Source organism: Chrysoperla carnea, chromosome 3 (assembly GCF_905475395.1).
Source record: "Chrysoperla carnea chromosome 3, inChrCarn1.1, whole genome shotgun sequence".
Taxonomy (NCBI): Eukaryota; Metazoa; Arthropoda; class Insecta; order Neuroptera; family Chrysopidae; genus Chrysoperla; species Chrysoperla carnea.
Window position 1 is genome coordinate 58,791,249 of NC_058339.1, and position 13,544 is coordinate 58,804,792.

Here is a 13,544-nt window from a genome sequence, read left to right on the forward strand (position 1 = left end):
ATTTATAAAAAAATCTGTTTTGAAATTTTAAAATTTCTCCCAAAATAAATGGACAAAGGATATCATCCCAATTTGTTAATTATGGTTTTAGCTATTTTGAAGATTGACGTCTACTTTAGAAATATATTTCATAATTACTTGATGATTCCAGGATTTTTAATTAAATTTTGTAATACTTATTACCTTAGAAAATATATAAATTGTATTCAATAAAAATTCGTCAATTTTCGTGAAGCGATAATACAATAATAAATTAAATTAAAAAAACTTACCTTTTACCAACATTTCGAGGTGCAAAATTTGCGAAAATAATTAACCATCCCTGTTAACTACCTGTCAACTAAACTAACACTATACTATCTTAATTAAAAAAGAAAACCTATATTAAAAATTTAACAATGTTTATTGCATACATACAATCTCTTGGAATATTATTCTGTACAATATAAATATTAACGTAATATATAAAACGTGTATAATAAGTACAAATAATTGGATAATAATAATATTTTGTATATAAAATAACAAAAAATATATAGATAATACTAATATAATATAAATTTGATATCTATATACATTTATTGTAGTTTTAAAATTGGAAAACAATTAATAATACATCATTATTACCTATAAATTTGATATTAAAAAAAAAAAAAGACAACATAAAAATGTACTTTATTTTTTTTGTCAACCATTAATAAAAATTATCACAGTAATTAATATTGTTCGAACTAATTATTTCGTATATACAGAAAATTACTCAATTGGGTCTTGAATGACTATCAAACAAATACTACTAAAATTATTATTTTATTAATTTTTTCAATACTTATTGATTGCAATTGGTTACTGAAGTGATTTGGAATATGATCAACGACTTATCAAGGGATGAAATAGGAGAAGAGGCTAAGATCCTGAATTAAATACTGTAATGTTAAAATTAAATTTTTAGGAATTTCACGATAATATTAATAAATTTGTTAGGATACTCATGTTTCAGGATGAGTTTCTCTTTAAGTATTAACTTCATGTATAAATGCTTCTTCAAGAAAATCAAGTACTTTGGCCTAGGTTCTCTGCATGAATAACTGGAAAGATTCATTTAGAAAACGTCTTAAAAGGGTTAAACTAGACTATTTACTACTTGGGTTCTACAGATCCAATCAATTTTAGAGATCCACAAAAGAAAACGTCTTATTTTCTCAAATACAAAATGTTTGAAGATTAATGAAACCACACACGTTCATTTTCGGTTGTAAAAAAGGACGTGAAACTGTGCACTATAAGTTTATGATTACAAATATTTTCGTATATTTTTAAAATAAGTTAAAAATCAACAAAATAACTGCTTTTCCCCAAAGCTGCAATACGATATATATCAGTTCAAAACGCACCAAAAAATGCTTATTACATTAATACTAATTAACAATATTTATCTTACAAGCGCAACAAGAATCTTGCTTTTATTTCTTCTTTTGTGATTCTAAAAAATTTTGTGATAATGCTAAAAGTCTATATCTTTGTTTTAAGTTTTTCGCACGTACATGTGGACTTGCAACTTCAGTGACATGATTACCAGGAAACCAACCGCTCCTACCATCCCGAATTCGTTCTCCAAGGTACCAACCTATAAATTTATAGTATAAATGCTTAAAAATTGTTCAATAAGTACAAAAAATGATGCTGTTTACCATCTGTCATTTTTGTAGTAACATTAACAATATCGCCTGTATCTAAGGGCAATTCATCAGGTTGTTGAGGAATGTATTTATGTAAAACTATAACTTGAGGACAATCCCAACTTTCATATAGAATTTCATCAGGATTTTGTGAAATCGGAGGTATAAATGCTTCATACCAACGTTGTTTATCTGTAGCCGTACCACAACTGAGTAACTGAAAACAAGAAATTTGGTTTAATCAAATATTTAGTTTGGAATTGTAGAACAAATGAATCTCTGCAAAAATTCTCTGCAGATTTAAGCAAAAACTTCAAACAAAAGTTTTTTTTATTTTCAAAAGGAAGTTCGTGAACTGAAAACCACATTATTACCAAAACACTCTATAAAAATTTTTGCTCACTCTCTCTTTTCTTCTCTTTTTGTTGTTAATGCATTCATGGACAAACAGACAGATTTTTTTCCTTACATCAGTGGTTAAAATTTGGTTAATTATATGGTGGTTCCACTAAGCACTCACAACAATCACGCTCCCTACCGCTGTTTTTCCCGTTCCATTTGCTTGCAAGCGTTACAATCATAATTCCAAATGGAATAGATGATGCCGTTTTTGGATGTTGACGTAAAATTACAAATGGCGAATTTGAAAAATAAAGTCAAGAGGTTACAATTATTTGTAAGCCAGGTACAATTCAATTTTTTATTTTGGTGGAGTATTAAAAATAATTTTCGTTTAAATATAATAAAAATGTTTGCTGGAGAAATATGTAAGTTTCCACTAAAATATCTTTTTCCGAATCATAGCATGTAATTTTTCCTGTCGCCATATTTAAGTTTTAAAAATTGCGTCAACTTCTCACTCACCGTCCACTTTGACCAACCCATTCAGATAGACCTTTTTGAGCTTGTCATGAGTGAAAATCATAACGTCGTTAGGGTCGCCGCGACCTTAACGACCGTGGCCGTCATTTGGAAGTTAAAGTAATATTTTGAGCGTTGTGAACGCGTAGTGGAATGCACATTATAGTAGTATAAGTTAATTTAAAGATTATCACCATTTCAATTGTTTTCTTGTCTTGATTTTCTAAAATTGTAAGAAATAGTAAATGTTTCCCAGTTGTATCTTTTGTAGTTAATTGTAGCACTTCATTTGTTTGTATTTCCACAAAATTTCGTGGACAATAATGAATAACATTGTACAAATCTTCACTTCTGAAAACCCAAATATAAACAATTATTAAATTATTATTTTTGCTCATTTATCCTTCAATTTTTTTTGTAAAATTACGATTCAGTAACACTAGGTAAAGTTCACCTCAGTAACTTTAAATTGTAATGAAATTTTGCAAACACATTTCGTGTTGAAAAACCAATACAGTGAAATTTATCTAGTGTGATTATAGAAGATCAAAATAAGCATACCCTTTGCGTTTAGCTACAATAAATAAATTTGTAAATAGAAACAAATGTAACGGAATTTTTATAAATTTCTTTCCAAATGTAAGTTTTGCATCATCACCACGTGATATAAGTTGAGTGACCTCGCCAGATCGTATCAATTTGTTTTGTTCAAAATTAGCTGAAGGTTGTTTTGATGGGAAATCTAATTTATTCCAAATTCGTTTAAATTCAGTACGTTGTTCAACATTTCGAGCTGCTTCATTACATTGTTGTACAACCTGAAATATTTAAAAGATAGAAATTATAAAACTCCAAGAGAGACGTCAATCCTGAATTATCCTAATAAAATATCAATAAAAAGCATACCTTACTAACAGCAGCTAAAGCCGATTGACAAGATTCATATTCATCATCATCTGACGTCAATCTTTTTAGTATGGCATCTACGAGTAATGGAAGTCTAGTAATTCGTTGCATTGGTAACATTAAAAATGAATGTAAGGGTAATGATTGACAAATGGGACTAGATTCTAATTTATTAAGTACATCGACAAATTGTCCATTTTGTTCTCTGAAAAAGTACAAATAATCGTTAAAATTGTATTAATATTTTTTTTTTAATTTTCATACCTCAATTTTTTAAATGCTTGTTCCAAATTCACTTGATTTTCGCAATACGTTATATAAACAGAGAAATGATCGTTTGCGTGTTGTCTTAATATATCACATATTCCATGTAGAAGAATATTATCCTGCCAACAATTTTCTAAATCTGCTAATAAGTTTTCAGAACATTTTTTAACTGAAACATAAACACAGAAACAAGTTTCAAATATCCGGATATACGTAATATTTCTTATTAGAAATGGTTTCTAAAATATAATCTAAAAATCTGACACTTCACTAACGTCCGCACACAAGCAGCCAAGAATTTATGGTTTTGACGGCTTTGAATCTATCGCTTATCTTGCTTGACTAGATGGTCGATGGCAAGTTGTCGGATGGGTGCTTTCTATTCTGACTGCGGAGTGTAATCACTTTAATGGGCCTGATATCAATATAAGGTTTAATTGTCTTATGATCGACAACCTTCAAGGCTATTTATAATAAAGTGCACACAGATCCTTGTACAATCCAAATGATTGCCGTTAAAGTATTATGTCGCTTTCAATGGTAATGATTTTTATTTTCAAAAATCGATTATCTACTTAACATTTTAAAATAATTTCATCGGCTTACCAGGTTCAATATTTCCAAATAACGTGAAATGATCTTCATCGGGTAACAAATGTTCTCTATGAATTGTGTCTTTGAAATGATTACATAATACATTTAATGATATTAAATATGATGCTTCTGATGTGATTAATTCAAATTTAGCTTCTTGAAGTTTTTTCTGTTGTAGGGTTAGAGAATCTATAAAAGAAAATGATGTCAGAAATATGATTTCTTATATATTTTGATACAGCAAATTCAATTCTTTATTATCAGAAACCGAATACAACCGAATCTGGACAAGAGAAAAATCAAGGGACCGAGGGTAGATGCCAAGACATGATTCCTCCCTTATCATGTTTTCGCTTAACCAGAGTCGGTTGAACCTGAGAACTTAAGCACCGTAAGTGAATGCAGATAATGTTGAAAACAAAATTTGTATGCCAAAAACAACACTTACTTAATATATTAGATGAAATAACTTGTGGTACTTCACACCATAGAGTTCGGTTTTGGCCAGGTGATGAAGGGCGAATTAATTGCATGGCTGATGGCCGTGATTGTTTCTGGTTTGAAATTTCTCCAACTTGTTCGTAGCCATCACTATCGTCATCCTCATTCCACGATGAACGCAATATTCTCATTCCTGATTCCACTTTTTCAGCTGTATAAAACTGATATAGTGGCTCATCTTGAAGAAATTGTGGATGTATTTTTTCACCATTCTCATTTGGATCTTCAGCTATTCGCAAATGTTCTCTGTTTAAAGAATTATAGTATTTTCCATAGGATGACACACTGTCATTTTCGTCTTTAAGCGTTGGTGTAGTTGAAGATGAAAAACTATCACTACTATCCGCACTATTTTCAGTCCTTGTAGAATTATTGTTTGGTTGGGGTGAATTAGGATACAAGTTAATTTCAGCATACCAACATGCCGAAGGAGATTTGGCAGGTTTTATTTTATTTTCTAGATATATTTCATTATCAGTATACCACGAACTTTTCTTATTTGAATCTGAAAACAATTTTACATACATAATAAGTGAATTTATCCTTAAAATTTTTGAAAAATTTTGAGATTCACAAGAAATTAATGTGTAAAAAAGAGATTTTTAACACACGTTCTCACCCGCCCACAGATCTTCCAATTTTCAATTCCATTCCAACCCACTCATAAATATTGCAACTAAACTATCTTATCAGTGAAAAACCAAGAATGTTGTATATACGTTGATTGCGCATTCAAAATTTAGACCACAAAAATTCTAAGCTTACTAAATTTATTCAGGTTGTTTTAACTTATATTAATGCGGATCTCAACAATTATCGATGATATGTTGCGTGATAACGTGTTTTGTATCAAAATTTATCAGAACTGATTGTAGTGTTAATTAGGCAGCGAGACTGATCAGACAATGTATGGTCAACTCTGCCATGTAAGGGTTGAAATTTGATAGTGAATTGGATAGTTTAGGAGTCTTAATGCCTCAACTACTAATTCTTAGACTAACTATTGAGGCTATGCTCCTACTTAATCTCAATCTTACCTATTATTGGAGATGCAGAATTTGATTTTATTGGTAATGCTGGAACCGAGGATGGTTTTTCGTTTGTAATATTTCCTTCTTCAGTTCTGAAAAAAAATTATCATGAATACAATTAAACAATTAAAAATTCCTAAAATTTTTCATACTTTGGTTCTTTATCTATTTGTATATTGTACAAATAAAATGTTGATTGAGGCTTCTCCGGTGTTAAAGAATGTCTAGGTGATTGATGTGCACTTGTTGCAAGTATTTCGCCACTCAATGATAAACTACGTTTAAATTTTGTTGACCATTGTCGCTTTTTGGTTGGTTTTTCTGCACTAGTGTGATCAGGTGTTGCTAAAGCTGAATTACGATGCATTATTTTTGAATCTGAGGTACTTCGATTAGAAACTGACGATTTACGCAGCTTAGCTTGAGGCGATGATTCTAGTTTATCATTATCAAGTGTTGACTGTGCTGCAGTTTGATTTGATAATGATATAGCATTCTCATAAAATACCGAAGATGATTCAAGTTTTGGTTCAGATATTTCAGGAGGATTGATTTTAATTTCTGAAAATAAAAACCGAAATTTTAATTAAAAATTGATAACACACAGTTTTTCCGAAAGTTCGTTTTGTTTAGAAACATTTTTAATGCATGTATTTGCATAATAAACAAACACGGACGTAGAAAGCTGTTTAATTTGTTGTGAGCATTTTTTGTGTAGTAAATAATTTTATAATTTTGATTCTATTACTTTATAGTTTATTTCGTTGCAACCGGCACGACAAAGGCAAATTTTTGAGGTATCAACTGAAATTTCTCTGAGATACCACCTTCGAATATGATTTTAGTGTAAAACGGAGACAAAGGCAAAAAAAATTACCGGATTTCTTTTAATTTTCTTGAGAAGACCCCTTCGAAAATCAGGAAAAAAATTGGTTTCGGAATTTGACAAAATTTGAAATATAGGATTATTTTGATTTAAAAAGTAAAAGTCTAGTTCATTGAAAGAGTGGGGGAATTGTTCTTGAAATATGTCTCAAATTCTGTGCGAAAAGCTTTTATTTCGGTGCGGTTCTAATCTTATATTTAAAATAACTCAACCAATCGTCAATCGTTTGTTGGGTTTTAATTATCCTAAACAATTCAAAGACAACAAAATCTGTTTGATCTGTATTATAAACAAAAGTATTTACACCTACCAGTCTGTGTCTTCTTTCTGGTTATACGTCCTAGAGATTTTGTTAAATCATTCTTTGTCAAAAACCAATTTTTCTTCAATTTTTGCATATGTTTACCAGCTCTATTTGCAAGCCGACTTAACGAATACACATTTGCTTCCGGTGTTGGTGGTAATTGGCAGCTATCAAATTTATCTCCAGTATGATTCTGTTCTATATGTGTTCCTCCTTCAAATTCAGAATCACTATCAAATGAATCAACTATCTCTTCGAAATCTGATTCATGTTCATTGGACGATAAACTCTCATAAAGATGATCAGATTCATCGTCACCTGAAACAAGAATGTAAGAGATATAAAAATTTGTAATTAATATCGATGGTTAGTTAAATTAATAGCTATTTTCGAAAGTCAATTTTGTCATTTTAAAATCATTAAATCATTTTAGATCAATCTTCCTAAAATTGAAAGCGCCCAAATCTTCCGACATAATGGGCCTTTGTCCTCAAATTTTTTTTATTGCTTCAAAAGACGTTCGTTATCGAGTCAAAATATCGTGTAAAATCAATTTTTGGATAACACGAATAACTACGAAAATATGAAGGTACCTACCTATACCTTACGCTTACACATTATTTCCTTCTTTTGTACAAGTCAAAAGTAGGTAATTACGTAATCGATACTTATTATAACTTGACACGTATAATAAATGTATCGTTAATAATCTAATTAAAAAAATAACACAAGTAATGCATTAATAAGTGAAACAAATGATTAAGTACCTAATTATTACTAAGTCACCTTCATAAAATACACACAAGTTAATTGAAGTAAAAAAAATTGAAAGAAAAATTAATTAAAAACTCTTTTAGAACTGTAAATAAACCTCGTAATTTTGTTTTTACTTCATAAATCACGAACAATTGATTCGAACCTTTGAAATATAATGAAAAGTATGTATTACAAAATTACAAATCAACTTTATTATTGGTTTAGGTTTTACACCACAAAATAACTAGCGAATCATATAAAAAAATTAATTATCTTTTGTGGTGTATTGTTATCATTCTTGTTGCAAAATTAGTACATTTATTTAGATTTTACACGTTTTGGAAATGTTATTTCAAAATTATGTTGAAAACATTGTTGTTAACAATTATTAATTATTTGGGCTATCTCAAAAATTTTTTTGAGATAGATTATCCTACCGGGTTACCCACCGAAAATTTGCACTTATCATATGTTTGCAAATAAATGGCTGTAATGGCATATAATGTCTATTGAAATTTTTTTTAATAAATAACAAAAGGCGGATTTTTCCAAGTCTAATAAGTGCTATGTGGATGTATTATTTTTATACCATGCATATATGAAATATACATAGTATATCCCATGTAGGAACCGCCATAGTTGAACGACGGGGCCTAGCCTGGTCCAGTACTGGGGATCCCAGCTTTGGCGCCCCGATATTGGCCCATGCTTGAGCCAAGATGAAATAATTAGCCTTGGCCGACCCAACGATTGCCCGAGCCTGGGACAAGGCTGGGTTGCCCAGCCTTGGCCGATCCAATGATTATCCAAGCCTGGGCCAACATTGGTTTGCCATAGAACGGCCAACACAAGGGAGCCCAGTCTTGGGCCAAGACTTGGCATCCTAGCCTTGGCCAATCCAATGATTATCCAAGCCTGGGCCAACATTGGTTTGCCATAGAACGGCCAACGCAAGGGAGCCCAGTCTTGGGCCAAGACTAGGCATCCTAGCCTTGGCCAATCCAATGATTATCCAAGCCTGGGCCAACATTGGCTTGCCATAGAACGGCCAACGCAAGGGAGCCCAGTCTTGGGCCAAGACTTGGCATCCTAACCTTGGCCAATCCAATGATTATCCAAGCCTGGGCCAACATTGGTTTGTCATAGACGGGCAACGCAAGGGAGCCCAGACTTCGGCCAAGACTAGGCATCCTAGCCTTGGCCAATCCAATGATTATCCAAGCCTGGGCCAACATTGGTTTGCCATAGAACGGCCAACCCAAGGGAGCCCAGTCTTGGGCCAAGACTTGGCATCCTAGCCTTGGCCAATCCAATGATTATCCAAGCCTGGGCCAACATTGGTTTGCCATAGAACGGCCAACGCAAGGGAGCCCAATCTTGGGCCAAGACTTGGCATCCTAGCCTTGGCCAATCCAATGATTATCCAAGCCTGGGCCAACATTGGTTTGCCATAGAACGGCCAACGCAAGGGAGCCCAGACTTCGGCCAAGACTAGGCATCCTAGCCTTGGCCAATCCAATGATTATCCAAGCCTGGGCCAACATTGGTTTGCCATAGAACGGCCAACCCAAGGGAGCCCAGTCTTGGGCCAAGACTTGGCATCCTAGCCTTGGCCAATCCAATGATTATCCAAGCCTGGGCCAACATTGGTTTGCCATAGAACGGCCAACGCAAGGGAGCCCAATCTTGGGCCAAGACTTGGCATCCTAGCCTTGGCCAATCCAATGATTATCCAAGCCTGGGCCAACATTGGTTTGCCATAGAACGGCCAACGCAAGGGAGCCCAGTCTTAGGCCAAGACTAGGCATCCTAGCCTTGGCTGACAATATTCAATTATTGAAGGGAAATCGCAGAATAAATCGTCATATTATTATTATTATTATTATTATTATTATTAAATTAATTACATTGATGACATAAACTCCTGAAATGGACACCTTTGACATTTTAAAATACCTAATACCTGGAAAATTTTAAATACCTGATAACAAAAAATGGCATATACAACCAAAAGGTATACAATGCGCATGTGTAATACTGTTTATGGAGTAGGTACATGTACTTAAAATAACTTCCTCCTTCTCTGTCTTTTAGTCACTATCCTTTTTACAAAGTAATATTTATTTTTAAAACCTCTCACAAGTAAGATGTTCTAGTAATGTGTATATAAACATACAATGTTATCGCTTCTCGTCTCAATGACCTGAGCTCAACGTGCAATAAGTGTTCTTATCAACTCAATATCTGGTACGCCTCGCATTGCGAGACCAGTATATTAAACTATTATTTGGAACACGGTAGATTGTTAGGAGCTTGCTCCTCTTCTACCGCGGGTTGACACAGTGTTGCGGTACAGCTGGGATTGTCCCTGTCAAATAAATCACAAAATAGAATTCTTCATAAAGTAATCTTAAAACTCAACTATGGCCTAGCCCTGCCAACCAGGCATGGGCCAGACTTAAAACTTAACTATGGCCCAGCCCTGCCAGCCAGGCATGGGCCAGACCTAAAACTTAACTATGGCCCAGCCCTGCCAACCAGGCATGGGCCAAACTTAAAAATTAATTATGGCCCAGCTCTGCCAACCAGGCGTGGGCCAGACCTAAAACTTAACTATGGCCCAGCCCTGCCAACCAGGCATGGGCCAAACTTAAAAATTAACTATGGCCCAGCCCTGCCAACCAGGCGTGGGCCAGTCGAGGTAACCAGTCTTGGGCCAGCATTATCATTCCAGACTTTACCCAAGTCTGGGCCAAGTCTGGCTTACAAGTCTGGCCCAGAGTTCTGCATAGTTTGACCAAGACTGGGCCAAGTCTGGGCCCGCCATACTTTCCTACATGGGATTAAGTTTAGTCCCAAGTTTGTAACGCTTAAAAATAATGATGCTAGGAAAAAAATTTTGTCATAGCTGTTCATAAAATCACCTAATTAGTCCATTTCCGGTTGTCCGTCCGTCCGTCCGTCTGTGGACACGATAACTCAAAAACAAAAAAAGATATCGAGCTGAAATTTTTACAGCGTACTCAGGACGTAAAAAGTGAGGTAGAGTTCGTAAATGAGCATCATAGGTCAATTGGGTCTGGGGTCCGTAGGACCCATCTTGTAAACCGTTAGAGATAGAACAAAAGACAATCACGTAAAATTTTATATTTAAGAACTTAATGAAACTTGAAAAGAAACAATTTTTAAATGTAAAAAATGTTCCTTATAAAAAAATAAAAACTTTTGTTAGAAACATTTTTTTGTAAACATCACTGTTTACTCACGAGGGCGTTAATTAGGTGCAAATTTTATAGTATCAGTTGTGTGTGTGTCTATTTAAAAGTGAATAAGTATCTTTTGTTATTTACGTGACGTCGAAAAAACAAACGATTGCGCATCAACACTGTCTATACATTTTTGCATGTGTTATGTGATAAAGAAATCAACACTGACTATGCATGGTATTTCAACAATTAACTCAGTCAATTGTTTCTTTTCACTTGTTTTGTTTACAAAATACACTACTGATGTCACATTTTAATATCATGGACGAACGTGTTTTAAATTGATAAAGGGTTGATAATTTACTATAGCCAAAACAAAAAAATTTACCTACATATATCAATTAATCCCTGAAACTGATACCATAGAAAATAAAGAATATTTTATTTTAATGAAAGCGCTGTAATGGTGTAATTAATGGTTAAACTGGCAAAACCTGTAATGTAAACTTTTTAATTTTAATTAGATGGCGATTTTTTGGTTTATTGCTTTGTAACGATTTTATCTCTAATCTATCACATATCAAAATGGCAGACAAAGTATGTAATTTATTCTCGATGCAGTCCCCATTGTATTTATAAAAACAGTAGTAAATAATTCAAAAGGGGTTTTCTACTGCTTAAGCTCCAAAACTGATATAATCAAAAATAAGGAATATTAAATTTTAATGAAGCTCATGTTGCATTTAATGGCTGTAAAAGTGAAAAATAAATTTTTTTAACTATAAATAAGATGCCTAATTTATGTTAGAGCATACAATTTTTTCACGATACAGTTTCCGTTGTACTTATAAAAACAACAAATAAGTAATGCAAAAAGTTTGATTAAAATCAATTGAAGTAGGAAAATTTTTTAAAAAATAGTTGAGTTTATCTAACAGGGATGGCGAACCAATGGAAGGCGTGCTATTGATGGCACGTGACACAATATTTTCCATCGATCTCAAAGTTCACTATGAATTATGAAGTATTATATTAGGAACGAACGCGAGTGATCCTACGAACACGCGCTCATTTGTTATTGTAGTTACATTTGATATGACGGCACGTTGATCATAAAGGTTCGCCATCCCTGGCCTATAGGTATATAAAATAAATGAATTCAATACCTTGTTTTTTAGGTAAATTATAAGCGACCAATCGAACAATAAATGACCATAACGAAAGAGCAGACATTACACCCGCACTAAAAATAAATACTTGAAGAATTTTCACACCGTTGGCCATGATATGTATATTATTTATTAAATTTTATATTTTTTTCTAAAATTATTAAGAATTTTATATTTTGCATGTAATGAAATAATTATCAAAATTTAATTAAATTTATTAAATAGCATTGTGCTAAGTATAAAATTATTATTTTGTTATGGCACAATTAAACAATAGAAACATTATTTCACTTTCCTTGAAGATGATTCATGTTGATGAATTAGAAATTGTCTTTTCAAGTTTTTTTAAATTTTATTTTATTTTTTATTTTATGTGTTTTTGTGTCTCTATATATAAATTAATCGTGTTTGAATTACCTTGATCGAATAATTACTAATTAAATTATTTAATAATACATACTATCAAATTTTTTATATTTTTTTAAAGAATTTTGTTTATTTTTTTATATACCATAATTATTCAAGTATGTGAGAATTGTACGCTTATATTCATAAAAGTTGATTTAACTATTTGGTTTATTTATATTATTCGATTTATGGTGGCCCAACATTTATGAATAAACTTGGTCCTTGAAATAAAAGCTATGATGACTGATTTCTGATTATTTTAGATTATATTATATTTTTATGGTAGTACGAGAACCAAGGCAATTTTAGACTTACGGTTGAAATTATTTGTACCTTATTTTCAACTTTGATTATGAGTTTTCATAATTAAAGTTGAAATTTCATCATTTTTTTCATAATAAAATCTCCGGGATAAATAATAAACGATAACCTTCAAAAATAGTTACCCGTTAGTTTCAATTATTAAATTAACCTTGAATTGAACAACTATTGTATTCCTGGGAAAACAATTAATAGCTATTATACTTGAAAGGCAAGATATACATCTATGAAAATGATTATATCATTGCATGGAAATATGGAATCTTCTTGAGTAAAAGATTTCCTAAAAGCTACAATTCATGGCACTTAAATTATAAATCTAAACATTTGGACAGTTTTAATAAAAACAAATTAAACTCTATAAGAAAGTTAAAGTTAGTTTGTTATTTATACTTCATTTAAAAAAATTAAATTTGTTTAAATGATTAATAAAAGTTAAGTAACTTTGTAAAATTAGTTAATTAATGTAGCGTGTCAAATATTTTATAATTAAATTGAACAAATTTTTGTACAGACCTAAATAAACTTAATTAAATATGAACTTACATAATATCCCAAAGTATATGGCCCACGTACAAAATCGTGTAAGGCCTAATAGATTAAAATTCTGTGATTGTTTTTATTTTGTATCTTGTTGCGGAAGATTGATTAAGTT

The 13,544-nt window shown here is 32.1% G+C and overlaps 1 protein-coding gene and 1 non-coding gene across 4 annotated transcripts in view; one reads left to right on the forward strand and one right to left on the reverse strand.

Annotated features, from left to right (window-relative positions):
* Positions 1-694: 694 nt before the first annotated feature.
* The window catches only part of LOC123295048 (MATH and LRR domain-containing protein PFE0570w), a 58,661-nt gene continuing 45,811 nt past the window's right edge, over positions 695-13,544 (reverse strand). For all 3 annotated transcript variants that reach the window (XM_044876257.1, XM_044876256.1, XM_044876255.1), the window contains 11 exons: positions 7,036-7,347; positions 5,992-6,400; positions 5,846-5,931; positions 4,756-5,313; positions 4,320-4,496; positions 3,711-3,882; positions 3,447-3,651; positions 3,102-3,358; positions 2,735-2,891; positions 1,692-1,896; positions 695-1,627 (listed from right to left, as the gene is read on the reverse strand). In XM_044876257.1, the coding sequence (XP_044732192.1) occupies positions 1,464-1,627; positions 1,692-1,896; positions 2,735-2,891; positions 3,102-3,358; positions 3,447-3,651; positions 3,711-3,882; positions 4,320-4,496; positions 4,756-5,313; positions 5,846-5,931; positions 5,992-6,400; positions 7,036-7,347 (2,702 nt within the window). In that variant the 3' untranslated portion in view covers positions 695-1,463. The remainder of the gene's footprint in view (positions 1,628-1,691; positions 1,897-2,734; positions 2,892-3,101; positions 3,359-3,446; positions 3,652-3,710; positions 3,883-4,319; positions 4,497-4,755; positions 5,314-5,845; positions 5,932-5,991; positions 6,401-7,035; positions 7,348-13,544) is intronic.
* LOC123297029 lies at positions 9,968-10,161 on the forward strand. The gene has a single exon (XR_006535215.1). It is a non-coding gene; the product is annotated as a U2 spliceosomal RNA (small nuclear RNA).